This window comes from Trichoderma atroviride, chromosome 2 (assembly GCF_020647795.1).
Source record: "Trichoderma atroviride chromosome 2, complete sequence".
NCBI lineage: Eukaryota > Fungi > Ascomycota > Sordariomycetes > Hypocreales > Hypocreaceae > Trichoderma > Trichoderma atroviride.
Window position 1 is genome coordinate 6,842,360 of NC_089401.1, and position 27,327 is coordinate 6,869,686.

The 27,327-nt window shown below is 52.4% G+C and overlaps 7 protein-coding genes across 7 annotated transcripts; 4 read left to right on the plus strand and 3 right to left on the minus strand.

Annotated features, from left to right (window-relative positions):
- The first annotated feature begins 783 nt into the window (after positions 1–783).
- TrAtP1_005148 (uncharacterized protein) lies at positions 784–2,060 on the plus strand. The gene is made up of 3 exons (XM_014084456.2): positions 784–1,220; positions 1,290–1,543; positions 1,612–2,060. Exons 1-3 carry the CDS (start codon positions 923–925, stop codon positions 1,873–1,875), a joined length of 816 nt encoding a protein of 271 aa, XP_013939931.1. The 5' UTR covers positions 784–922; the 3' UTR covers positions 1,876–2,060.
- Positions 2,061–2,482: 422 nt separating this feature from the next.
- On the plus strand, positions 2,483–4,706 carry TrAtP1_005149 (uncharacterized protein). The gene is made up of 6 exons (XM_014084457.2): positions 2,483–2,790; positions 2,872–3,581; positions 3,711–3,821; positions 3,871–3,999; positions 4,057–4,167; positions 4,227–4,706. Exons 1-5 carry the CDS (start codon positions 2,703–2,705, stop codon positions 4,114–4,116), a joined length of 1,098 nt encoding a protein of 365 aa, XP_013939932.2. The 5' UTR covers positions 2,483–2,702; the 3' UTR covers positions 4,117–4,167; positions 4,227–4,706.
- Positions 4,707–4,755: 49 nt separating this feature from the next.
- On the minus strand, positions 4,756–7,402 carry TrAtP1_005150 (uncharacterized protein). Its single transcript, XM_014084458.2, has 4 exons — positions 6,336–7,402; positions 6,165–6,275; positions 5,919–6,094; positions 4,756–5,862 (listed from the first exon to the last, which is right to left on the minus strand). Exons 1-4 carry the CDS (start codon positions 6,705–6,707, stop codon positions 4,851–4,853), a joined length of 1,671 nt encoding a protein of 556 aa, XP_013939933.2. The 5' UTR covers positions 6,708–7,402; the 3' UTR covers positions 4,756–4,850.
- A 776-nt stretch (positions 7,403–8,178) lies between these two features.
- TrAtP1_005151 (uncharacterized protein) lies at positions 8,179–8,691 on the plus strand (the record flags this gene model as incomplete). Its single annotated transcript, XM_066112603.1, has 1 exon — positions 8,179–8,691. One exon carries the CDS (start codon positions 8,179–8,181, stop codon positions 8,689–8,691), a length of 513 nt encoding a protein of 170 aa, XP_065968688.1.
- Positions 8,692–9,961: 1,270 nt separating this feature from the next.
- On the minus strand, positions 9,962–14,823 carry TrAtP1_005152 (uncharacterized protein). The gene is made up of 2 exons (XM_014084460.2): positions 11,481–14,823; positions 9,962–11,279 (listed from the first exon to the last, which is right to left on the minus strand). Exons 1-2 carry the CDS (start codon positions 13,404–13,406, stop codon positions 10,857–10,859), a joined length of 2,349 nt encoding a protein of 782 aa, XP_013939935.1. The 5' UTR covers positions 13,407–14,823; the 3' UTR covers positions 9,962–10,856.
- Positions 14,824–17,176: 2,353 nt separating this feature from the next.
- On the minus strand, positions 17,177–17,515 carry TrAtP1_005153 (uncharacterized protein; the record flags this gene model as incomplete). Its single annotated transcript, XM_066112604.1, has 1 exon — positions 17,177–17,515. One exon carries the CDS (start codon positions 17,513–17,515, stop codon positions 17,177–17,179), a length of 339 nt encoding a protein of 112 aa, XP_065968689.1.
- A 3,326-nt stretch (positions 17,516–20,841) lies between these two features.
- On the plus strand, positions 20,842–21,082 carry TrAtP1_005154 (uncharacterized protein; the record flags this gene model as incomplete). The annotated part of the gene is made up of 2 exons (XM_066112605.1): positions 20,842–20,943; positions 21,011–21,082. The coding sequence occupies 2 exons, from the start codon at positions 20,842–20,844 to the stop codon at positions 21,080–21,082; spliced, it is 174 nt and encodes a 57-aa protein (XP_065968690.1).
- Positions 21,083–27,327: the final 6,245 nt, after the last annotated feature.

Here is a 27,327-nt window from a genome sequence, read left to right on the forward strand (position 1 = left end):
AAGGCTCTAGCAAGTACGTAGAAAGCTCAGCAGTCTCAAAGCGAATAGAGAGCGTCATGCATTCATCCGGCGTACATAGCAACTTGAGGAGGAAAGCACGTGAAGTAGGCATAGCTCGCCCTGGTGGGCATTAGTTCTGAAGTTTTTCAATGTAGATGTAATGGTCACAGCCTTCAAAAAACGTTGATTATAGCATTATCAACAGAGTCGAGGTCGCAGGCCCAACAATTGGGTTGACCGTCGTCCAACTTCCCAAAGAAGCTGGCTCTGGCAAAGACTTGAAAGGGAAATACACGTTGGATCAGCCAGTTGACCAAAGTTTAGGAGTCACAAGTCCTGAGTATGTGACTTCAAGTATTTATACATATGAATGAAGAAGAGAAAGTCGCTGAAATATATAATGAACACATTGAAGCGATAGAAACTTAAGTACATCTATGCAAACAAAGTAAACTACGATCAAGACCGCTTGGAAACTTGTTTCGCGGATTTCCGTGAAGTTCTCTATCGGCTGCTTTGTAATACCGTTGGGATGAGATTCAAAACGGTTATGCGGACTGTTCTCCGCACTAGGTGCGGAATTCGGAAGGTGGCGATTAGACAACTTGGTCGGGAAATCCGCCAGGGCCTATGATGTACAGTTTACGGATACGTTGGTAATATTTCAGACAGACAGTTTATTGGAAATTATGTGATGAAAACCGCAATCGCCATTTTTAATGCAAACAGACGACTTCATCGTTCACGGAGAGCCGTGAATAGTATCGGAATTTATAATCATGTGTTTCAAGTTGAATCTAGGTAGTCAACTTGTGCCTTAATGACAACAATGAAAATGAAACTATAAAGATCCAATCGAACGGTCTCCAAACCAATCCTATTCACTCAGTATCAACATCTTTCACTTGACTTCAACAAAAACATGACTGCAGACACTCTTTCGCTCAAAGGCAAGACTGCCTTGATCACCGGCTCCGGCCGAGAAAATGGCATTGGCGCTGCCATCGCCAGAGCTTTTGCCCGGAACGGTGCCGATGTTGCAATTCACTATGCCTCGGAGAGCTCTAAGCCGCGGGCTGAGAAGGTGGCAGCAGACATCAGTCGCGAGTTTGGAACCAAGACTACCGTTGTACAAGGAGCGGTGGAGAAGCCCAGCAATGCGACAAAGATGGTCAAGGAAACACTAGAAGGACTCGGAGCCTCTCACATTGACATTCTTGGTACGTAATTTAAGACTTCTAATTCGTTAACTGAGATTTGAACGTGGCTGATAACTGGTTACGACTCAGTGAATAACGCTGGATATGGAGTTCCGAGAAATCTCTTAGAGGCAACGCCAGAGTCGCTCGAAGCCGAGTTCGCGATCAATGTCTTTGGCACAGTTTACCTGACACAAGCAGTCATTGGACTGGGTAAAATGCCCAGAGGCGGGCGCATCATCAACGTCGGCTCCATTGCGTCAAAACTCGGCCCCGAAGTCAGTGCAGTCTACGGCGCTGCAAAGGCTGCGCAAGATAGTCTCACGGCGTCTTGGGCTGGCCAGGTAAGCTTTTCTTTGCAACAAGGCTCCCGTTCTCATAAAGACGTGCTGTTTCTAATGACAAGCAATAGCTCGGTCGTTCCCATGGAATTACCGTCAACACCCTCGCTCCGGGACCAATCATGACAGACATGGCCAGGCCATTCTTGGAAGCAGCTGACGGAACCGCATCGGCTGATATGTTGAAAGCGGTGGAGGCGCAAACGCGAGCTGAGGCACGAATTGGGACAGTCGACGACATGGCCGATGCTGCGTTGCTCTTGGTTTCGGAGAAGAGCCGCTGGCTTACCGCGCAATGGATCTCGGTCAGCGGCGGAGTTACTGGAACCATGTAAATGGGCGGAGTTATCTGGCGTTTCTTTCGGCCTACCATGTACAATAGTCTGCTCGATTCAAGTAAAGTCACGGCTAGTCGCAGGATTTTGAAAGTGGGCTCCACCTTATTGCACGAGTCCTTACGGCCAAATAGACTGGGGGGGGATGAAAGAGTGTTATATTTATTTGAAAATACATGGCACTTCTTGCTGCTACCAGATCTACACATTGCGAGCCCAGCGTGTATCATCACTTTGAACTGGCCTACTTGGCGTTCAGGCCGTGAAACTTCTCAACGTGAAATCATCCCCATGAAGCCACCCTTGAAACTCGCGATACTATCGTGATTTCGGAATTAGCACAAGAGGTCGATAGTGCCAAGGAAACGATCGGGTGGTTATATCGCCGAAACGCGAGAGATAACCTTTTCAAGATCTGCATGGAGCTGATGTTGCGGATCTTGGGAAATCATGCGAGCAAAGCTAATTCCGAGTCTAGAAACAATACGATTGGCTAAAGTCTTGCCTGAAGAAGGCGTAACGGTCCGTCAGATCCACATTAAAGTGCTTTCGAAGACACTAAATCGCACTTTAAAACCGAATAAACCAGCATTACTAACTCAGGATTGCCATGCCTGACAGATGCGATTAATAAGCCAACTGCTGCACGGAACTCCGTGAATTCGAGTTTAGGGGCAGGGGTAAAGACGACGACTCATGTCTGTCGGCATCCTTACGGAATAGATGAATCCATACGGAATAGATGAATTCGACAAAGTGCATTTCCTAGCAAGTGAACCATTAACACTGAGCCGCACAATCCAGTGTAGCATCCAGGAAACGTCAGAATGTATACGGGGCAGAAACGCTCAACTCCTTCCAGCAACCACGAAGCAAGTCACCAATGTCCGCTGTGCAAGAAAACATTCAACCAGGGTAGGGGAATGTCTGAAATCTCTTGGAAAACCATTCTGTAGTTATTCTGACTTTTTAACACACGCTGATTACATCTGTTAGAGTCCACAAGCAAGCGGCACTACTACTACTGTCGCTCCAAACTTCCCGACACCAACAGATCTCGCAGGCGATCCTGCGCCGCATGCATTCGGGCGAAAACTCGCTGCATCGTGCCTGAAGATGCTTCTTCAGAAGCCTGCATTCGTTGCCGTGACCGGAGTGCTGAATGCGAGTTTGCTGTAGCATCGCAGCGGAAGGATGAGCCTCGTGGAAGCGATGTAAGTGATACAACTCGCTCCGCAGGTAAGCCGTCGGAGCTTCAAGGGAGTGCAACTACCTTGGCTCTCTCCAGAGGGTCCAGTCAATCTGCGAACTTGGAAACCACGGCATTTCCACAGGGCTCCTCCAATTCTTCAATGTCTCTCGAATGGCTAAGCGTCAGCGAAGACACATGGAATGCTGGTCTCGGCGTCCTGTTTGAGACTCCGCTTTACATTGAACTTGGTATCGAGCCTTTGGTTGTTCCTTGGTGTGAAGAATTCTGCGAAATAGAAAATGCCATATCTGCGTACAGGCCGTGGGATGTTTCTGGCCCCTCGCTGTTTGCACCTCGGACGTTTTCTAAGCCAAGCCAAGGACCCCTGGTGTTGTTGGCATTGCAGATATTGCGATCGTATCCCTTTATGATACTCCAAAAAGCCGCACTGCCGCCGTTTATTAACCCTCTGCAAGCCTCATGGGCTGAGACTGGAGTAGGGCCGCGGCAACAGGTCAGTTGATGTGCTTGTTCGCCCTCATATTCTCCAAAGCCTATTTTCCGGCAAATCAGAGCGCCTGTGGAAACACTTGTATCACAATCGATTCTTTGGACCTTTTACTAATGTTCCCTTGATAAGCAGTCACTACTTACGTGCATGGGCCTAGTCTCACTGTTCAAATCTCGAACCGATTCCAGCAAAAAGCTTGTATGGAAGCTGATCAGGCTTGAGCAGGAAAAAATACTCCTCAAAGTATGTGTCAGTTAGTTTTCATTTAGGACTCTGGAATAACCGTTACTAGCATGTGGATTTTGACAAATGGGAGCTCCTGGCTGCTTTCCAATCCCTGCTCGTCTACTGTCTGTTGCGCATCCAGGAGGTGCCGGTGGACAATGACGGCTTCGAACCCGCCCTTCTGACTACGGTGAATGTAAGTAGCGGTGCATCAACTTTTGCGATATGCGTTGTGCTCTGACAATTACAAAAGCTTATATTCAACGCATTAAACTCAACAGCCGGGGGGGATCCGCAAGGTAGAGCTTCCTGATGATCCCGGCGTAACCTGGATGGATTGGATCTTTAACGAATCAAAGAGACGGTGAGCACACGTATTACTGATTACCATTGAGTGGTAACGCATACTGATCTGTTGGGAAGAACGGTGCTCATATATCAAGTACTCAACACTTTGATTGAGATGTCAACTGAGGCTTCTTCGTATCCCACTTGCGGCTTCGTTCTTATACCCCTGGCGAACAGCGAGGCTTTGTGGAATGCAAGTGGCATCGAGGAATGGCAAACAGAGTTCGAAAGCCGCGCCAAGGAGCGGGTTGTACACGGCCTCTTGCGAACGGGAGTCTTGATGAAGCTGTTGTTGACCGACGACGCTGTTACACTTTGGTCGGTGGGTTGGGAAGACTGGAGGGCCGAGGTTGGTGAGATAGGGACCCTCGTGATGATTGTGGGAGCGTTGTTGACTCCAACAAGAACTTGAGTGAATGAGATTGTTCGCTGAGTAGATTGTAAAGCACGTTGCTTGATACTTTCCATGAACATGTTAATGTTGCACTCGTGCTTTACAAACGTAAGTGATAGATTAGCGATTTATCATTAATAGACCTGACTCTCAAACCCGTTTTTGTACATTTAGTTTTCATTTTACAGTTTCGCAAACTATTAGCTCCATGATTCGTCATCTCTTTTTGCATTTTTTGCTCGTTGAGCATAGTATTAAGCATTATGTGTTTATATATGATACACAGAGACTCCAGCAGCAGTCCCTTATTCGTCTACTTTTATATAGTATAACCCGCTCCTCCCTTTCACATAGCTCACCTTGATCCCCTCTCCAAGCCTCTCAAAGATTCTCTTCTCGCACGTCGTCCGGCTGCTTCCGCTACTATCCAGCTTCCACAGCAACGGCTGCAGCGCCGCCGCCAAGCCAACACAGCTATGGTCCCGTATCGTCACCTTGCTCGCAATCACGGCAGCAATCACCGCCAGCAGCAGCTGCAGCCCGACCGTCAAGCCCAGGATGATGTGCACATAGACCCAGCTGGTGATGTCCAGCTCGATGGCCTTCAGGGGCAGCAGCCCCGTGGCGTTGACGTTGGAGTTGACCTGTGCCGTGATGGCAACGACGCCAACGGCAAAGGCCGCCATGAGCTGGCCCATGCCAGTGTTGTTGCCCCCTTGGGGTCCCCCGTAGTAGGATTCGGCCGGATAGCTCTGGAACTGGAAGCGCCGAGTGCTGTTGAAGCTGACGCCGAGAGTCGAGGCGCCGTAGCCCTGCAGAGCGATAGCCGAGGCCGCCAAGGTGGTGACGTTGACGCCGACCTCTTGCACCGGGTGCTCGACATTGGTGACCGGCCCGATGGTGATGTTGCAGTTGTAGAACCACGGATCCGTTGCCGAGGCCTCAAACGCCAAGACATGCCCCCACGTCGGCCCGGATCCGCGGTCCGGATCGACCATGAACGTGGTCTGCGACGCTCCGTTCTGCGCGGGAATCGCTATCTGGGTCTTGTTTGCGTTGTCAATGGTGATTATGCGCTGCGTCCCATCGCCTCCCTTGAGAACCCTCCAGCTCTGACATGTTGCCTGCGTGGATATCGTTCGGTTCGTCGCCACCGACTGGTAGTAATCCAGGTTATCGGGCGTTGCTTCGTAAAAGACGTAGTAGCATGAATTCTCTTCGCAGTACATCAGATCTGCATCCGAGTTGAAGAGGCTTCCGGGCCCGGGCATCTCGTCCACGGCGCCGTATCCGTATGCAAGAGCGACAAGACCATAGCTGGGGAGTTGAGTATTAGCCACCACGCTGCTCACGCCGTCACAATCGACACTTACTTGTTTGCAGTGTATCTCAGAGCACTGGTAGCTTGTGAATTAGTCGATAACACTTTGCCAGTCTGAATATTGGTCATGTCCGGTATGGCGACAGTCCCAGGCGCGGTCACGGCGATGGTATCGGCCGAGTTGATGTTGTAAGTCAAGCCAAGCGTCGCAACAGCTATTTGCGAAGCCTGGCAAAGTCATCAAAATCAGCTCAAGCAATCCAAAAGCATGCGTGAATGGGTTTGAAGCATTGCTTACCACGTTGACCATGACCCAGAACAAGACATACGCCCTCACCCAATGCCGACGCGTCACATAGCCCAGCTGGAAGAGACTACTAAAGTTTTCGCTCTGCAGAATATAATCGGCCTATCAACCAACATCAGCAAGGTCTTCCTCTTGATCGTGGCGCAGCTCAACGTTGCCTACCTCCTTGGGCATCCACTCGTGCCAGCTCAGAACCCACCACCTCAACTCCCTCACGAGATGCTTCAGCGAACTCGCAATATTCAAACCCAGCGCAATCGACAGCGCGATAATCAGCGTGTTGAACTCCTTCTTCTTGGTGCTAATCATGGCTGCTTTGCGCGAATACCGCCACAACACCAGATACGTCCCCATGACCAGCAACGCCGTCAAGAACCACCGCAACGCGCACGCAAGGAGCAGCCGCTTGAACTGATTCCTGCGCTTAAAGTACTCGTCCGAGAAGCTATCCGTGCGGCCATCGCTGCGCCAGCTGTCGCTGCGCCAGCTCAGCAGCGACGGCGGGATCTTCATGGCCGTCACGGCTGTACGCATCTTGGACGTGTGTTTTTGCTCAACCGGAGCGCCCGCACTCAGTGGTTGAAATCGGTTACATGTTCGGGTGGACTCGACTCGACGAGGGTTGACGGCAGCCAATTTATGAAATGAAAAGAGTCTTTACTTTTTGTCTCTCTCTTCTGCCTTGTCTTGACACCGGCATCTGCCAATTTTGAAACAGGAGTTCACTCGTGAAGCAGCTGAAAGCAGAAATGAACAAATTGAAACCGACAATGACTTGCACAAACTATTCTTGTTCAGCTGAACCGTTAAAGTTCAGGCGGCACTTTTACAAAACCATACTAGCATACCGATATGAACCACAAAAAAATTCGTTTGAGCATCAAAAAGGAAGACCACCCCGTCAGTTCCAGGCAATCTGCCCCATCTAATTTTGAGCCTCAAGTGGGTGATGAACCGTTTTTCCTTCTCCAGGCGTATTTTTCATTTCATCACGGCTCAGAGAGTCATAGTTTCTTACTCATTTGCAGATGAATTGTGGCAGTGCTCGTTTGGAGCCATACTTGATATGGGCTCGTAACGAATCGCGACAGCCGGTGGGCTAGCCGTAACAAGTCGCCGAAGGGCGCATCCCCTGGTTTTACGAGATGGATTCGGCAGATTTCCGCCCGTGATGTAAAAGCTTGATTTCTTGTTTTTTTTCCAAGCTCTTCAAAGATGGCTGGTAGCTGTGCAATTGATGGTGTATGTATCGGATAGCTCTCGCCACGCACATAAGGTTATCTTTAGAGGGATGAGCAAAGTGGCAAATTGGTTCCCATCAACACAACACATTCCAGATCCTCAGCCAGTACCCGGCACAGTGCTATCTTGCGTAAACAATCCTATTACATACAACTGAAGCTTTACGGAGCTCTCATAGGCACGTTGGCTATTGCACGGGCCACAGACAAGTCGAGGCCATCGGCAGCACCGTCACGCCTGCGTTCCATCGCCCGTTCCATCGGCCATCGGCACGGCCCAGATTTCCTCATCAAACTTGGCTCGGCATCTTCTCCAGTGTTCCTTAGCTAAGCAAATGCCCAGCGGTTATTTTTCACTATTTGCGCGTATTTGATCCTGGAGGCCGTCCATTGCATCGCCGTTTCGACTTACAAAACGGCACGACAATCTATCAAACAGCCCCATCCACGTCATACCCTCACAATTGAGTCCTACCTCAACATAGTAACCATTCAACGCTGTCTCGGAGCCTTTCTCCCCCCCTTACCTAATTCTATATGCAGTGAAATGTCACGCCACATAGACAATGACCCGGAGCCCAACGGCACTTGCAAGCCAATCGGCGCCATCAAAGTCCCGCTCACGATACTAAAGAAATCCTCCCCCCCGAGCTAAAGCTCAGTCAGTTATAGTACAGCTTCCACCAGACAAGTCGAACAAGTCGAACAAGAACAGCTTCCGCTCCCCGCTCCCGTTCCAGCGGAGAAAAAAAGCATCATCGGCGATGGCTGTCCATTCAGCAGCACGATTACGCATTCATACAGCATCACGGAGTAATCCGACAGGTATTTCTCCTTCTCTTGCAGCCTTCCATGATGCGTGCCTACAGCATACAGCAGGTTGTTTGCCTCCCGTTGGCGCGATTGAGCTTGCAGTTGGCATGGCATATGCATCAGCACCCAGTTATGCATCTCAGGAAGAAAAAAGTAAAGAAGCAAAAAAAGAAACCAGGTCAATTGGGGGAATAAAGGGTCCATCCATCCAGTTGTCCCCCCTCTCCATCCTACCAACGGCCGGTGGCCAAAAATGCGATGCAGCAACCTGGAATATACACATGTACCACCGCATCAAGATCCATGTTCGCGATGCACGACCCTCTCGATTAAGAACCTCGTCTCCACAGCCATGGGCCCATATCCTCTCGTCTCTCCACAATGCTCGCATAACGTGCTTTTCTCTTGCTCTTCTCCATCTCTTCCCGGATGGAGAGGAGAGCACGGAGCAGAGGAAGCACTGAGACATGTACGGTTGACGGGGTCTGACCCCCCCATCAGGCGAAATCGCCCAGTCGCAGCATCGTCTTCGTACCCAGTAAAAAAAAAAAAAAAGCTTCATCGCTTATTAGCTTCCAATCTATCCAATCTAGCTATCCAACTCCATATATAATCCCTCTCACGATCCTTTCCATCTCCATCTTTCCCGTTATCACAGTCATCCATACACGCCCCCCTTTTGGCCTCTGCCTTGGCCTCATGTACCTGTACTCTCGGTCCTCGTAATCCCTCCTTCTCCATACCGTCGTGCATCTTACACGTACCCGCGTCTCCATACGCACTCCCCCCTAGAAGAAAATAGGTACTATACTATCGTATATAAAATACTACCACGGCTAGAACAATACCAGTAAAATCAATAAAAGGCCCCCCTCTCCCCTCCGCCCCCCATCGTCAGGCATCAAGACGTAAGCAACCTTATAAAAACAGCCACTCCTCTCTCACCACATGTTCCATCTTTCCCCCTTCTCATGCACATCCGCCCAAAATGCACGTCGGCTTGCTTGCTTTGCCTTCTGCCGTGCCTTTTGCCTGCTCCTCTCATACGAGAAGCGTTCCCCAAAAAACCACTCATGTCATACTTTTCGTTTGATAGCTAGGTAGTTCCTCCGTCTTTGCAAGCTCTCGTCCGATAGGCCCAATGCAACGGCGGGCGAGTGATAAGAGAGGAGTGGAAGTAATAGTTATTACGCCCTGAGATGAGATATTGAGATGCATATCACGGCCGCAGCGAGGAGCGAACAGAAGCAAAACAAGGCACACTGCCCAATCCCAATGGCTCGACTTTCATGCACGTACTTCGCCCCCCGCAAAGTTGCCGAGCTCGTCGCCGCCGCCCAGCGCTGACAAACGCCTTGCCTCTGAAATGACAGCGATGGGAGAGATGCCGAATAGCGGATAAGTTTTGCCTCCCCTCTAGGTACATGTAGACAACCTTGCCCAGTAGACCACGACTCCGTATTCAACATGGTGAACTACCGAATGGCCAGGATCTCTAGCTCCAGGCTGGGGTTTTGCTGGCCGTGGTCCCGCGCCACGTCCCCCCAGGTCAAAGACCGCCACCAAGTGGGCCGTCGACTGTCCATGAGAAAAAGCCAAGTCTGCCATGCAGCATGGACAGGTCATCACATGCAGTCACATGTAATCATACTCATAGTTTCACACGAGAAGCTCAGCATAGCACAAAGGCAGCGGCGTAGTTGAGCACAACATCGTTTTTTTAATCTAGGCAATTCCATTTATGTCTGATCTCTCTCTCTTGTAAGAAGTAGTAGTAGTAGTGGTAGTAGTAGTAGTACCAGAATGCCTTTCGAACCAATTGAATCAATACCATTAGCAACCGACTTTTCCTTTCCCGTTACCAGCCTGCTCGTAGTAGCCCAATGCAACCCTGGACCTAAGCACCAACCCCGTCGGCCGCCTTTCAGTCCATTCCCTAAACAACAAATGAGAGCATCGACAAGTCATTATCAATCCGCCGGGTTCCGCTTGTTCATAACGGTCTGGAGCCGTAAGAGACATGTAGAGCAAAGTGAAGAAAAATAGGAAAAAAAAACAAATAGGAGATGACCACAAAGGAGAGATAACCGTAGTGGCAAAGTTACTCCAATGCAAGACCTGTCATGAACCGAACCCAGAGCGCGTAATAAAAACCAAGAGCAGAAAAAGAAATGAGAGCCGGTTTTCCATATGCCCTTGTGAGCGCCAAGCAAAACGAAATAAAAAAAATCAGAATCCCTGTCGTATGTTACCAAACTCCAAAAGCTAAAAACACACAAAGCCCAAAAGTAAAGTAAGGAAATAGTATAAAAAAGAGGAAGAAAAGAATAATAGTAAAGAGTTCTCGCTTTAGTTGTTGCTGTTGAATAAGAGAAGCGGAGACTGCAAAGGCGAGTCCAAAAAAAAAAAAAAAAAAAAAACATTTGCTGATAATAAGCGACGAAGGCCATGTGGAAGAGCCTCGTAGTGTTAAACAAGGGACATTGTTGTTGCTTTGTTAGCTGTCCAAAACCAAAATAACCAGTTGTAAAAATTTGTTATCAATCTTGAGTGAAAAAAAAAATCGTTAACTGAGGAATATCCTGCATATAGAAGCTGTCCTCGTCCGGTAGCCGCTGCCAGCAGTCATCTAGCCTCGGATGGCGGTGGCAGTGTGAGGCTCTCCGCCCCAGCGAAATCGCTGTTGGATCATCTGCTGGGCGAAAAACGGAGCATCAGTTGGTGACGTGGAGAAGGACGGCGATGGCGATCTCATGTGAGGCATCGGCATCGTCTTGGGAGCCGACGGCTGGTCCCTGCTGATCAGCACAGAGGACATGGAGTCGAGGGCAGACGAGTGCGATGCCGCGAGATAGTCGGCGGTCAGCGGCCGATGGAGCTTCATGTCAACGGGGCGCTGAGGATGAAGGCTGTGGTGAGCCGCAGGACCGGCATGGTGAAGAGGACCGTGAGGAACTACTGCGGAGGACACCGTTGTCGGGCTCACGCTCTCGTCCTCAGCGGGCCTGGTCGCGCCAGGGGTCGAAGCCGCGGTCGATGTCTTGGAGCCAAACTGTAAAACGAAAAGAAAAACCAAATGTCAGCTACCAGTTCCCATCCCATTTTTTGATGGATATTCCTTCAGACATTCCAGCCCAATCTTCACTTCCAGCCTCTTGCGTGTTCGTTGCGTTTCCTTGTAACCAACAACTAGATGGCGGCAGGCGGCTGGGGCGGTTGGGGGACGCTGAAGTGGTCTCCGGGGGGTACGTACAAAGCAGTATTTACTGACGAGCTCCTCGTATGAGGAGCTTGCAAGGCCGAGGCCGAGGCCAACACCGGGCGCAGGAGCAGAGGAGGAGGCGGCGGCGGCGGCGGCAGCAGCAGTGGACTGGCTGGGCGCCGGAGCAGACGGGATGCTCAGGGGAGGGCCAAAGTTCATCCTGGGACTGGGGCTATCGCGGACATTCCTCTTCATATACAAAGCGTCCTTGTCCTTGGTTGTCGAACTCTTGGTCGCCGAATCCTTGGCCGCCTGGACGGCAGCACTCAGCGAGGCACCGAAATCATAGCGGTTGGCAAAGGCCAGTCCGCTGGGAGCAGTCAGGCCCAGGCCCTTGGAAATGTTGTCACTAGCCAGGTTGCTAGTGGACTTGGTCTTGAGGCGGAGGCCGGGAGTGTTGTGCTCGCCCAAGTAGTCGAGGTGGTCATCAAACTTAAACTTTGGTTTCTTATCAAAATCATCAAACGAAGCAGGCATCTGCAGAGGCCGACCGGCGGCGGCGGCAGAGTTCTGCTTCCGGTTGCTGCGCGGCAGACTGCCAGTCGACCGCGAGCCAGCACCTTGGAAGGAGTTCTTACCATTCTGCGGCTTGAACTGCTTTCGAAAGTCGACCTGGAAGTTGGAGTTGTTATTGCTGTCCCAATACTCCTGGCCGTTGACGTTGTAGCGAACGCAAAAGTACAGCGTCTTCATCTCCAGGTTGGTCGTGTCCGACAGCTTGATGGAGAACTGGAAGCGATCCTGGCTGACACGGGTGACGGCGGGGCGGACCTCGTGGTTGAACTCGGCAACGACTTCGGAAGTCGTCTTCCAGTAGTCCAATGTGAAACGGCATACAACAGTCTTGTGGAAGGAGATGTTGGAAACAACAACAGATCCCATCATCGACTTTTGATCCGGAGAGAGCCAGACTCTCTCGACACGGACGGGCTGCTCGCGTCTCTGGGGGGAGTCATGGGGGAAGTTGTTCGTAATCAGCTGCCAATCGAATGGCGGCGATCGAGCAACGGGCCCCCTTTTCTCACCTCCAGGGAAGGGATACTCAGCATCGCTTTCGTAGTTCTCCACTGGTGACGAGCCTGCACTGACGGCAAGAGGTCGGTCGACCTGAAGGAAGTGGCGGATGTGCTCCAGATGGGAGTCAAAGTGAACGGCCTTTGCAAATACAGGAGTGCCGGGCATACTCGAGGGTCGCTTGAAGTTCCGCAGAGCCGGGCGGACCAGCTCACCAGACTTCTTGCGTACCATGGGAGGCTTAGGCCGCATGTCATCCTCAGAGTCTTCCGACACAGTCTGGGAGTTGTCCGCAGATGTCATGATGGCAGATGCATTGGGATCGGTGGCAGATCGGACATGGCCCTTTCGGCGCTTGGGAAGCTCGGTCAGCTCGTTCAGCTCGCTCAATGTCATGGCACTGAAGCTAGTGTGCATGATGCTCCGAGGAGTGGCATCGTCGTCGAGGCTTAGTCTCGACTCCTTGGCTGGGGGTGACGGTGTCCGAGGTTGGGGGATCTGGCTGACAGCATCCCTAAGCTTCCCCAGCTTCCTCCCCCGAATTTCCGGACGGCTGTCATCCTCGCTATCGGATGATGCCGAGTCAGGCGGAGAGATGATGGCGCCGTTGGGGATTCCTCGATCGTCAGTCACCGGCGGGGGAGACTTGCGCAAGCTCGCGCTCACAGGAGGGTTGGCAGCGTTCTTGACTTCGTCGGAGGATCCATAGGGGGGAGACGGCGTGGCATGAGCCTCAGTGGTGGACGGTGTGGCAGACGGCGTTCGACGGTGCTTGCTGAGATATGAGGCGGAGCGAGGCAGCGAAGGCTTCTGGCCTGACGTGACTGATGATCGGCGGCTCACATCCGGGGAAACGGTCGCTGAGGAGGCGGGAGATCGGTGGGAGGGCGGCGTGTAAGGCATTCCCAGGACTTTGGCTGGGGTAAAATCTGGGGGGAAAGTAAAAGGTTTGAATGAAGTAATATTGCAACTTTTTCTTATAGGCGGAAGCGGGTCGTGATAAAAACTGATGTGTGTGTGCCCAAGTCGTCCCGAATTAGATCATAGGATAAAAAGGACTAGGATTTTGTTGTCGGGTTGAAGAGAGTAGCGACGGGGAAGCTAGTATCTAGGTAGTTTGGAAGATCTGGGACACGGGAAAGTACGTTGTCAGCACATTGACGGTCTGAGATCTCACAGCGGTAGTAGGTAGTATATATGAGGTTATGGTGGTGACAAGGGTAGAGTAGAAGGCAACGCATGTTTTATAAACAACCAAAGCTTGGCCCACAGAAACAGTACGGCGATTGCTCATTTGTGGCGTGCAAAATAGTTGAAGGCGTTCCAAAACGAGGCTGATTATTCTTTTTCGGCAGAGTTTGATGAAATAAAGAAAATAGAGTTTATCGAAAGATTTCGTATAGGGCAACAAGGGCTTTCTAGAAAGGCAGGGCAAGCCAAAATTCAATGGTGGAAACTTACAGCAAGGACAAATGTCTCCGCAGTGCTTTGGGAAACAACGACACGGTCTCAAGCTCGGGCAATATTCCAGCAACCGAGCTAAAAGACTGTGAGGTGCAGCCACAGAAGCACAAACCTAGGTGCGGATGGTGGTGTATAAGATCGCCAAACGATGGGTCTGGCGGACAGATGCGGCCGGCTCGGTTGGAAGAGTTGTCGAGTCGGTTGGAGAAATAAGAGCAAGGGGAGAGATTGAGACAGATGACTATGACTCAGCCCCCAAGATATATATATCTGATGATAACCGAGGTAGGGAGAAATGAAGAAGCAGAGATGCGCAGAAAAAGCACGGCTGAGATCCGAAGGATGGGCTGATGGCACGGCAACGGCGGAGAGATAAGAAGACTACAGCCTCTGAAGGGATGATGCACTGCTGACAGAAGGCGGGGAGAGAGCGTCGACGACTGGGCTCTTGGGGGATGAATTAGCCCTTTAAAGAAGAAGAGGAGAGGAGGAGAAGAAAGTATCAAGCGGCGGTGATGAGGCCGATGAGGATGAGGAAACGGGAAAGATGGGAAGTTGAAGACGGAGGAGGTGGGGAGAGGCTGTTTTTGGACTGCGCGAAGAGACGAGCGATAGATACGTACCGCCTCAGCAGTTGTGCTCCAAGCCAAGCCAAGCCAATCCAAGGCCTGCAGGCCAACAAGTACCGGAGCCCAAGGGAATGGGGACAGGGTCAGGCCAGAGGCGAAAAAAAAAATGGAAAAAAAAAATTAAATAATCGACTAGAGCGAAGCCATCGTACAGGTACCTGCTAGTGGAAGGCTCGGACCCGGATCCAGGTCGCTATGCGCCGCAGCACCACTTCTTGGTGTGTACATACTGCACTGAGACCTTAACTTGCCCTGCTCTAGCCTGCATTGGCCTTGGCCTGGATGGGGGGGGGAAGATGCAATGCAAAACTTGGCTGGCCGTGGCAGAGCGAGAAGAGAGCTGGGGCCAGAGACAGGGGGGGCGTGATGCCGGCGGCGAGGGTTGAGGGAGAGACAGACAGAAGAGACAGACAGACAGACGAGCCCCGGCCTGCTCTGATTTGCGCTGCCCTGCTCGGCTCAAGCTCATCTCGAAATCAAATCTTGTCATCTCGTCGGCCTGGCCTTGCCGCCAGCACCGCCTACCAGCGTCGCCATCCAGTCGCTAACTGTACTGTACGCACAAGCACCCCCTCCCTCTCCCAGAAGTCTCCAGTGGGCTGCCACGCTGGTTCGATGGCTTGAGACGGTGGGCCACCGTCGATCGGCTTGGAGGGTGGCCAGTGTGCCTTAGCCCCAGCACAATTCCAGATGGATACCGACTAGGGAGGGTTTCCCTAGAAGACGACGCGAGAGGGGCCCTAGATAGGCGGCCAACGGGGAGGGGGGTTCCATCACGTATCCAGAGGCTTGTACAGGTCTGAGCGAGCCGAGCAACGGCGCAACAGGCGACCTGAACCCCAGCCAGCCAGCCAAGCACCAACAACAACAACACTTCAGCAGCCCCATCGTCGAGCCTAGCGCTCTTGCGTCGTAGCATCAGCGACCCAAAAGCAACAGCGCTGGCCGGCTCGCCTATTGCTGCTGCTTTGTACAAGTACCTACAAGCAGTATAATCTGTAGATTGCTTGGGGTCTTTGGATCTTCAACTTTACGGGGGCCCGTGTTAGCTCCATCTCGCTCGCTCGCTCGTACAAGTTCGGTACAGTGAAGGCTGGTGGTTTATCCTGCTCCTGAACCGGGCTTTGGCGCGATATCTGATGAATACACACACCCCCTCCTTTTCTCTCCATCTCTCCCTCCTCTGATACACATCAATTGATATTCAAAGCACAGCGGCAAAATACGAAGCAGAGAGGCGAAAACACCTGCAGATAAAGCGAGACACACAGACTCAAAAAAACAAGAGAGACGCAGAAACGGCGGCAAAAGGTGTGTGCCAGCCTTCTTGTTTCCCCCCTCCCCCCAAGAGCCCAGTGACCGTCAGCCAACGAAACGACTCCATCCTCCGTCCAGCAGTAATGCACCCTAATGTAAGAGAGCTGCAGTGTCGACGTCGCATTCTGGATGCCCATTATTGCGGAGTACACTGCCTCGCTCTCTTGCGTGTCGTCCCAAGGTACTCCGTACAGGGTCATGTACGAGCATGTCCATGTATGCATCTGTATACATGCCTTAATTCATATTGCCTGTACGGAGTACATGATGGAGAGACCGTTTTGGATCGTGCTAATGCACATGTCCTGTGCACCCCCGTGCCATCGCCCTTGAGTCTTTGTACAGTAGCCAGCCATCCTGGGTGCCCAAGACAAGACAAGCAATGAAGCTATGATACCAACGGAGCACCCCAGCTGCCCCAAGCTCGGACTCGGCGCCAGTGAAAGCTGAGAAGGAAAAAAAAAAAAGGAAAGGAAATGACGGCAATGGAAGCGAATCCATGGAAAGTGCCGTGATACGGGTCGGCGCCAATGAGAGAAATAAAAGATAAAAAAAAAAAAAAAACGGCTCAAAATGTTCCAATTCTATCCAATACTCGTCCGTTTCAACACCGGGGGATCCAGCCGGCGGCAACTACGGATATGCCATGTAGGAAGTTACCGGAGGCGGCAGCAAAAGTAGTCATACAGGCACTGGGTTTGTCTTAAACCCGTCATCATCGTCATGTCTGTCTTGGAAAGACGCCGGCACCTTTTTTAGAACGCTTCCAATGTCTTTCTCTCTCTCTCCCTCGGCCGCCCAGATAAGCGGCGCAACAAGACGCAAAAAAAGGCGTCAGTCCCAAAGCGGCCGTGCGCTCTTTTGGCGTCGCCTGATAACAATGCGCTTCACAGTATGTGGGCATTAGTAACAGGCGGCTTAGTTGATATCGAAGCGCCGGTGATGGAATGCATGGGCTGATTTCAGTGTCATATGGTTTGAGAGTTGCGAGATCCCATCTGAATAATCTCGCCAGGCAATGGCGGCATCGCTAACGTCTTATGCTCCCCAGGCCGGACCAAACCTTCTTTTTTGTGTTTTCCTCCTTCTTATTTCCTTCCATTCCTACTTGTACAGTACAGTCATGTTTAGGACGGCCCCATCCGCGCGCGCGCCCTCTCTCGCTGTTGTTCTCATTACAAGTACTTCTCGTCTTGGCCAAGGCGGATGACCGGTGAAGCCGGATATGGAGATGGGTACCACTACTAACGCTACTGGTTGACTTTAGCACCAGTTACTATCGCCCAGGCAATGAGAGATATCCAGCAATCTAGCCAATATTCTTAATTTAGCTCTTGTGAAAAAGAGGAAGAAGCGTCGCCGTTTGGGGAGCTCCTCCAGCTGAGTCTTTTTGTCTTTTGGCGTGTTGGTGGATCGAACGATATACCATGTCCTTGTATAGGCATTAGTATTCAACATCAAATAATGTCGTGCGCAATGCTTTTCGCCCTTCGTACTCGCAAAAAAGGATTTCGGCTGGCGTGGATCTTGGCCGACAGATAAAATTTGCAAATTTTGTGCCAAATCTCTGCCCTTGTTGGCTGAAGGCCTGCCGAATCGCATTGAAGGAGGCGACTGGGGGTGTGAAGAGGCGTTCAAGGTATTTTTCTTGCTTGCAGCCTTGCACTGCAGGCTCCGTGCATATTACCTACTAGGTAGTAATAGTAGCAATATGTACAGTAGGCTGTGCCGGGTCCTCTTTAAATTCCCATCTTGCTCCCTCTCCTGTATCGTGTCCTGCAGCGGGATGGGGAAATCAGGAGCAGAATCCAAGTTTCTACGGCAATCTGCAATGCTTCGCTGCGAGTCTGCCCATCCGGCTCCCAAAAACCCATCTCCAGAGCTACCCTCACGCCGGTTGGCCTTTTTTTTTTTTTTTTTCCAAAGGAGAATTTTCTGCGCTCGGCGCCAGGGGTCGGTTGGTTGGATGGCATGGCACGGCGCTGGGAATAGTCGCGATGGGAGGACCAGGATGGGGTGGGCACTCCGGCATCAGACCCGGTCCTGGTGTGGCGCCCGACTCTGTGGTCCGTTGAATATCTCACCCCTGTCCTTCGCCAGAGCAGGCCATGCCGGCCATTCTCAGCCGCTCATTGGCAGTGGCCGTCTCGGGTTAGCTGCTAGATGTCGAGATAATGACGTTGCCCGCGGTTTGGCTGAGGCTTGCCAGACGTCGCCCGCCAATCAGGCCACACCAGGCCATGCCGCGGTGCATTCCGCAGCGTCGCCTTCCTGTTTCACCTTGTGCCTCTTTGTTTGCTCGCCTGCAACCTCCTGTAGCGGTTCGTCTGGTGTCTATACGTGCTGTTTGTTACAGCGGCTTGTAGCAGGTATATGAATGGTCTGGAGGGGAGACCAGACGGGACGGATTGGCTTCGACTCGGAGCGGGCGCTGCGGAGTAGCAGTTGCTAGCAGGAGAAAATCGACTTACTCCTTTGGTGCTCCGTATATCTGCTCAGCCCGTCGTTCGGGTGTCCGCCCCGGATCCGGGATCCTCTCACGACCTGAGCTGCACCGCCGTCGTCCATCTCCATCTGTGACAGAAGCTTCGTAACGAGCTCCAAAGAAGTCAAACTCGTCTCCTCTGCCCCCTCCCCCCGTGCTGTCTCTCCGCATCCCCGAGCCCAACCACATCCAAGTACGTACATTATGCTTTTTCCCCACGACGGACCGAAAGGCTTTTTTCCCCAGGCTGTCAAAACTCACGTCGTCCCAATGCAGAGAATGCAGCTCTCTTAGCGAGTGCATGTCTGCAACTGCAACTGCAACTGCAACTGCAATGCCTGCGCGCCCAAAGATGGAGCTGCTTCGGGCTCAATTGGCCCCCGGGTGCTTTGTAAACCATGACCGCTTTAGGCGCCTGGAAGGCGTAGAGTGCATGTGTGCTGTCTAGAGCTCGAGGCCATCCAATCGTAGGCGCCTCTCCGTGAATTGTATATGCAGGAGTCACCAATTGGTAGGCCGATGACCGAGTCAGGCAGCGAGCCACCTACCGTTTCCGAGCCGAGAGAGGCATTTTGCAGACCTCGAGAGCGAAAGATGCCAGCAGCTGAATGGCGTGCATCCATCGCCATCGCCATCTCCATCTCCATCTCCATCTCGAACCCCTCTCCTCGCCTCCTTGCATATCGACGCCATGTCCATACCCACGCCATGTGCAGAACAAGTCCCTGGAGCACAGATTGTAGCCTGCCACCACAGCACCCGTCCCATCCAGATGCTCCATCTCCAGCCATGGCTTAGAAGGCGTCGATTTGAGCGGGTGGGCCACAGGCGGCGGTGCTTCCAAGGCACGAAGTCGTCCGGCGGCGTCAGCCACAGCAGTCTTTGTCAGCGCGCCAAGAGATAAGGACGGGTCTGGCACGGGCCAATATTAAGCTTCGCGCCCCGCCCGGTGGAGCCTGGGCAAGCCACACGCACGGGCCATTGATAGCACCAGGGGTGGCTTGCTCCTCTTGTGTGCCCCCAGCGCTAAGCAACGCCAAAAACGAGACCATCGCAACGACAAGAAACCTTCTTCATCCTTGCTATCTCGTTCCATCTCCATTCTCACGCGCTCCCGTCCCGCGCCCTCGCCCCGTTTTGAACTGCTGCGAAACCGCGCGCACGTCTAATTACAGCTACGGCTACGGCTACGGCTACAGCTGCAGTACAGTACAGTACTGTTCCAAGTCGGCTACAAGCGCTACAAGGGTTCTCTTCCGTGATTTGTCTCGCCAAAAAAAGACAGAGCCGCCGGTGGGAAGGGAAGAGCTTGGCATGCATACCATTTGCGGGCTCATCCGACGACGACTGGCTTGGGGACATCCGGCCTGCTGAAGAATCTGCTGCAATGCGGCCTTGGAGCCCAGCTACGGAGCTGCTTGCTTCTGCCTGCCTGCCCGCCGCATCATCTGGCATATCGACATGGAATTACATGCGTTGTACATGATGCTAGCGGGAGCACCACCACTGGCATCAACGTCTCGATGCCGCCTGACTGTTAGCGAGCGCGCGTGCCTCCGCTTGCTGAAAAAAACCGCGCGTTCTTGTACATACAGATGTCCGAGCCTGACGAGAGATGACCAGCATGCTGTAGGCAAGCAATGTATGTATGTATACACACCTGACACCACAAACCCGTGCTTACTCGGGCTGATGCCGTACACACTATCCATGTCTATCTACATCCTACGGCACATACATGCGAGTGCTGATGGTGTCGAGATAGGTTACCAGTACGGGAGCTTGGCCTAACCGGTCTGATGGTCCTGCTCTTAGCGGCTCAGAGCACAGAGTGTACCCAAGCTCTTGCCGCCTTCTCGAGATCGCGGAGATGAGGATTCGCTCTTAGACGCCAAGGGGCCTTGCCTGCACGCACTAGGACGTCCGCTAGATGCAACTCGTATCTCTACCGCGTCTCAGCACCTGCACGGCCTTCTTCGCGCAAGGATGAGATGGCAAAATCCCCAACAAGCACCAAATCCTCCCTTGTCGTTCGTCCGCCGTCGAATCACTGGCGTGCTAACGCACGACCATCACGGCATAGCGTTGCAGCAGCTCCTGCTCGCCAACGAGTCAAGCCTGACAATGGTTCCATACTCGAAAGCACAGCTCAGATCACTGGCCACTGCATGTCATCCCATCGCACCACGGCGCCAACTGCCACCAGTACACATTCGTACACAAACACGCCGCAAGCTTCGCTCCCATAACGAATACCACCTACTTTACATGTGCTACAACGAGGTACGACTAATACGTGCCACTAGCTCTACGCCTTGCAGCCGCAGCTCCACCAGCCAACAGTAAGCGAAGAAAATTTAGAACAGGTCCACTTATCTGTACATGGGAGGCGGGGAGTACGACTGTCTCTGCTCTTGTCTCTGGCTTCTGATACCTTGAGACAATGCAGAGACGCTGGCGACACCACTGGCACGCCCGTATCTCCCTAACAGAAGCATGCCAAGAGAAGATTCACAAGTTTGGTATACAGATGCCTGTTGCTACCGTAAAATTAGTTCAACCTGGAAGGCTGCTGCAAAGTACAGGCGAATGCAAGGCTGATGTCGTGATAGCTGCTCGCCATACGCAAGCACACGAGTCGCGACAGGCTGGAAGCACAAGGGTCATACAGCCAGGAGCTTTGAGCAAATATTCCTCTTGATTCTGCTCTCCCCTAGGATTCCATCCAGGCATACCAAGCAGCCAACGACTCCCAAACCACTTCCAGATCAAGCCTCGAGGGAATTCTCAGCACCGCCGGATAGAATGGGCTACCGAGCCGGTGGCAAAGCTCCGCGGCGACGCTATCATCGGCCTTCTGCTTAGCGCTGGCTGCACCGCAAACCTTGCAGCCACATCCCTTCGACTCACCAAGCACTGGCCATCAGAGAGACGGGCTGCTCACCGACCCCAAGCCGCAAAGAGGATAAAGAAGAAAAAAATTTCCCTCCTGGATGATAAGCGTAAGAAAGCTTACTTACTCCCCCCCATGGACCATGGAGGCTCGGGTTGTGTCCACGCACGCCACCTGAAACGGGATCCGAAAGCTGGTTTGTTTCCTTTCCGCAATTTCCTTGCTTGTGATACCTCATGTCGCATTGCACCCTGGTAGCAATATCGGCGTCTAATGTCGCTGCAAAGCCAATCTTGAAGATTGCTGCAGCTTGGATCGCAATTTCATCGGCTCGAGAGAAGGCAAGGCCCCAGTCACGTCCCAACAGAAGACCGGGGGGCGCTGCTTAGCGAGTTTCACGGCCATCGTTCGATCGAAATCTTGCCCCTTGTGAGGCTGCCATCCACGCTAGGCAGGGGTAAGCTTCCACAGATGGAAGACGGTACTTGGCACCAACGCGCAGCCAGCTTCGGCGGACGAGCCCTAAAAAGGAGAGCCTGGCTGGGCTGAAGATGTTGAAGAAGGACAAAATAAGGAACGAGCATGCCAAGCAAGTTGTAATTTTGTTATATTCCTTTTTCAGCGTGACTCATGCAAAGTTGCATCTGCCATAGAACCCGTTGCTTGATCAGATCTCAACCTTGCTCTGCCAGAAATGAATCACTTGTTCGCCCATCTCCGAGCGGCAAACCCACTTCCGATAACAACAGCGCCGCCGCCCAAAATCTCCGACACACGGAAGCCTTATCTATGACCAAGGTCCGGTTGTCGCTCAGGCTGCTGAGACATTGTCCTTTTTTTACAAAGTGACGGGGTCGGAAAGGGGTCTGTTGCGATGAGTGCCCAAAGAAACTATCTTTTTTTGCATCCCGAAAGCCATCGGCTAGGAGCAGATGCTGAAGACATCCGACAAACGCCCAACTCCAGGCCGTGGACATGCAAGTCGGAGCGATCCGTACCCACAAACTCCCGTGTCCGGCAGCCCCACCTCACGATGTTTTACGCCGTTGCGGGTTTGGAGTAGCACGAGTCGTACAAGTAGGTACAGTACATGTTGGACGGGGCTGCGGTATGGAGCACAAGAGGGTGATACCTCATAATACCTACATATCACCACTGCATGCGAGCACTTGAACGTACGCGTGCATGTATGTAGGCGCCTCAACCCCTACACCAGATAAGAGCAGACGCCCTTTACGACCACATCTCCGGGAGAGTGTGCTTTGGCGAGCGTTTGGGTTTACGCAGGGATCCGAGCTTGGGCGGCAATCCGCACTACCATGCCATGCCATGCCATGTCATGCCATGTCATGTAGCACGTATGGCGAGCATCAGCAGAACATCGATATGCATGCAACTGTAGTCACGGAAAATATTCAATCTTCAAGAGGCACGTCTCTCGGGCAGACTACTCGCATTCTGCCATGAAACTGCGGGGGCATCAAGGCCAGCTGATTTTCCAGCAGCAGTGATGGCCGGCAAAGCGGGAATGTCATGCTTTACAGGCTTGTGATGGATTGCATAGCACGCAAATTGCACATTAATAACCAAACCCACCTTCCCGGTACACTCACTCTCACATTCTCTCCGCAGGTAGCAGTAGTTTGCAGGAGGAGACAGTTCCTTCGCCTCCTTTGGCTTCTGCTTTCTCTCTCCTGGTCCTCTGATAGGTACGCATCCAATGGACCCTGTGGCAAGAAATGAAGCAGAATCAGGAAAAAAAAGGGTTCGCGGCACGATGGTTTGGTCCCTTTGCGCATTGCATCGATCTTCTAGACTCTTCGCCGTTGCCGCGTAACGCAAATCGGTGAGAGGAAGGATGGTAGCAGCAAGCCCTTTGTGGTGTGGCATTCATCTTCTAAGTTCTACAAGCTGCAGATTCCAAGGCAACGATGCAGGAAGCTAGCAGTGGTAGGAGCAGTATTACCACATCCACAACGAGTAAGTGCTTGGAGTAGCAGCTGCTATTACTAGCATCAAGACTAGTAGAGTGGGTGTGAAAGGCTGAGAGGAGCAAACCCACTTCTCTCTCTTCACGTTCATGCCGTGTGTCGAAGGGGCTACAGGATACGTATATGACCTGGTGTCTTTGTGGGTACGGTGGCATCCAGAGGGCCTCTCCAATCAAATTAGATGCCAGCCATCCAACAGCTTCTGGCCAACGATTGGTAAGATGCTGTGATGGTTTCTCCCCCCTTCTCCTCCTTGCGCCACCCAGCCAGCCAGCGCTACTGCCTGAGACTGGGACCCGGATGGCCAAAGAGAATTGAGAGAAGGACTGAGGAGAAGAGATAGATTTCTTTCCCCGTGGAGATGTTTACTTGTGGTCCACTGGTTCAAAAAAGATCCAAAGAAAAATACGGAGAGCCAACACGGGCCATTGCGAGAGCTGGGCTATCGATTGATCACTCATAGGTGCAGTCAGCTTCCGTATTGTGACTACAAGTCTGTATGTACTTGTACGCTCGCCGAATGCGGACCGTCCATCACGCTGGGACCACTCGACAACTGATCCCTACACAGATGGTATCTACCAAGTCGGCAATATCAGCCCAGATGGTCTCGTGGTTCGACAAGCTACAACCCTTCAAGCCACCTGCAGCCCCCAGGTGGTGGCTTGTCGTGCATCTCATCTCCCTCCGTACCTTATACATGGCTCGTACACATGGCGTTGAACTACTCCAAGGATAGGCCATTGGCGCCAGGGGTCGAGCTTCCCACCACACCTCTTCGTGGGGATGCGTTTCTTGTCTAGCCTTGGTCGCCCTGCATCTCTGCTCCGCAATTGTGGCTCCAAGCAAGAGCTCGTTTACTGCAAATTGCCCAACCTCCAGTCAGGATGACTGATAACGTGGATATCACATGCCAGGCAAACCCGTCTCATCCGTGGACGGATGCTGGGAGCTATCAGTTTATTAAGCCTCCATCAGCATCTGCCTTTTATTAACGTGCATATCACAAAGGGCGGGGTAAAAAGATGGTGGCATCTTCCTGCCACTCATACGGTAGACAGCTTGACACTGCCAGCCAGAGCTGTCCCCCCCGGCAAGTTTAACGTTATGCCGGCGGCGGAACTGACATGGCACTTGATCATTTGAGTCTGCATCGCCGCGGGTTCATGCCATACTGGGAAACGCACAGGCGCTACGAGCAACTCCAGCTAGGGCATGTCGAGATACTGTACTACGAGTAGATGCAACCATGTCTGAGCTGCGGTTCCCAGCTAACGGTGGACGGGGGCAATTTTGACGGCGCACACACAATCTGCAGACGAGCCCCATCGGTCTGGTCTTGTCTGCGCCAACGGCCCACCGAGATTGAGAGCCCCCCCTAGCAAGCGGCGGCAGCAGCTCGCCGGCCACGAACTCGTCTCAGCCAGAGGACTTTGTGCTGCGGTGCTGCGTTTCAAAGTTGCGTGCTGCAGCGGACAGGGATCCGAGGCGGGGCTGCCTCTGCCTTGGCCACGAACCGATGACGACATGCTGATGCTGTGTTACGGAGGCTTTTGCGCGCTGGTTTCTGCCTCGTGGACGAGTCCCGGAGATTGAGCTGGGTGCGGTGGGAGAGACATTGGGCCTCAGGCTGTGAGCAGATATGCACGGGAGAAGTGCCCGAGCAGCTGGGCAATCATCTTCGGCTTGCCACCGGTACGGCAGACGACGGACGACTTAGATCGGGGGATCAGCCAAATCAAAAAAGTCTAGAAGGCCTGATCGACGGGAGGCCGAGCAGCTCCAATACTTGAATACCACCTTCGAGGCGAACAAGCCTAGACTGATGGGCGGCGCGCAGCGACCATCAGGGGCTCATTGGCATTCCAAGGCGGCGCCGCGCAAATCTAGGGCCGCAATCCGCAAATCAATCCATCCATCAACATCAAGAATTCGATGGCGAATACTGCTAGCTGGCAAAGGGTTTGCGCCAAATCCTGTTATCAAAGTCGGGGTCTGCCCACCATCCCGTGCCGCGAAGGGCCATGATGCGCAAGCCGCATTCTTTTGGCTCGCCCGCGCCGCACCCGAGTTTAGATTGCTATCCATACCATATACCGTATGCTGAGCAAGAAAACAAGAACACAACGCAGACGGAGAGAACAAGGAAAAGGCACGCCCCCTTTGAGCCACGTCAAATTCCGCCGCAGCCGACTGACTGCTACTCGTGCCGTCGTTACTCATGCATTGTGACATCGTTTGCCTCTCTCTCTCTCCACCGCTTGAGTACGAAGCGGCAGGAGTAGTAATGCCTACTAGCAGCAGGAAGATTTTTTTTTTTTTACTTCTTTTTTTTTCCTTCTTCTTCTCCATGTTTCTCCGTCTGTTGACCTCATCTTTACCAGCATGTAATCTTAAAGAGATCCGTTTGAAATTGCGTTGGGGAGCCTGGGTATGCGAAACACGGATCCTTTTTTTCGCCCCTCCAGATCGCGATGAGGTGCATGCCAAATCCAGCCCTGATCATGGATCACTATGAGGATCGAGAAATACGTACCCTGTCCCAGCGGTGGATTCGCGACGATCGCAGAGTTATTTTCTCTGCCAGAGTGGCTCTCTTGGGTGCCAAAACTCGACTAACACACACTACCTGACTAGGATAGCCATATCAACATCTCCAGGAGTCTCAATGGGACTCGCCAAATAGGGTAACTAGCTCTCCAGCACAGCTCCGCCTTGCCGTGACCATTACCATTTTTTTTTTTTTTTTTAGATTTCGTATGCAGCCCGACCTGAGCTCTCTCTCTGTATCTTTGCCGGGACCATTCTCCCAAGCTGGTATTACACCCCCCCTTTGAGTTTACTGGTCACCCCGGCTGTCACACCGACTTCCATTGGCGCCGCCTGTCGGCTGGGGGCCGATGATTCGAATCCCAGCGCATGCTAGCTACTGCTGCCGCCGCTGCTGCTACTCGTATGGAGACTACGGAATAGGCAGTGCTACTGATGAGAAGTACTTGTACATGCGTCTCCGGAATAACGGCGAGGACGAGGACGAGATGGAGATGGAGATGGAGCTAACGGCTGCTGTAAGCTTCATCCGTGCCATGTCATGCTCAATTGCAACCCCCTCAATTGCTTCGCTTCGCTTCTGATGCTCCTACATACAGCTACGAGCAGTAGTGGCAGCAGCAGTGAAATTATATTACAACCCTAAGATGTAATCAGCTGGAAGCTCGCGGTCCTTTCCCCGCAATCCAACGTTGAATTCTAAATAGATTGAAGGCCGAAGCTATTGACCACCGGCCTGCAGCTTGTGGCTCATGGGAAGAGAAAAAGGGCTGCAGCGAGAGCTGCAATGCGCGCTCCAGATTCTCTGGCGAGCCACGAACGCCACACCGATGCGGACGGTAGCACGAATACTACGGTAACTACGCCGTATTGGGGCAGCTTCATGGAATTGAAGCGCACACGAAGCGCCTGCCGTACATATCTAGCGCTTGGAAGTTATAATAGCAATACGCTTCTCCCAACGGAGCAGGCTTGCCGTTGCTGAACTAAGTCCAAAAGGCATGGGATGCCAACAGACGGAGTGTGCTCAATGTACACGCACTCGGCCCCACTCGCTGCCGGCGACGGATGAATGATCATTTCTGATTGATTGCTTGATGCTATATATTAACACAAACGGGCGTCTGGGACATGGGGGATGCTTGGCCTCAGCGCAAAAACGACAATACAAAGATGAAGAAAAAGAGGGGTGGACCGAAGATGGACAGCCAGCTGTTCGTCGGGCAGCTTTTGGACAAGATGGCCGATGCTACCAAGTATTGCTGGCAGGATGTGGTAGTTTCGCGGAAGGGGATTTCGGACTTTGCTTTTTACCTTCTTTTTCAATGCTCATTTCTCTCTCCCGTTCTTTTATTACCAGCCGTTCTTTTTTTCTGATGGGGGTCTGGCTTACGGAGCTCTTTTTTTCGGAGCAAGGGGGCTCCTCTTTCTGCTGACGATAACTTTCTCATGACAGATACAAGACGTCATGACCCTAGCTGAGTGCGGCAGGTCG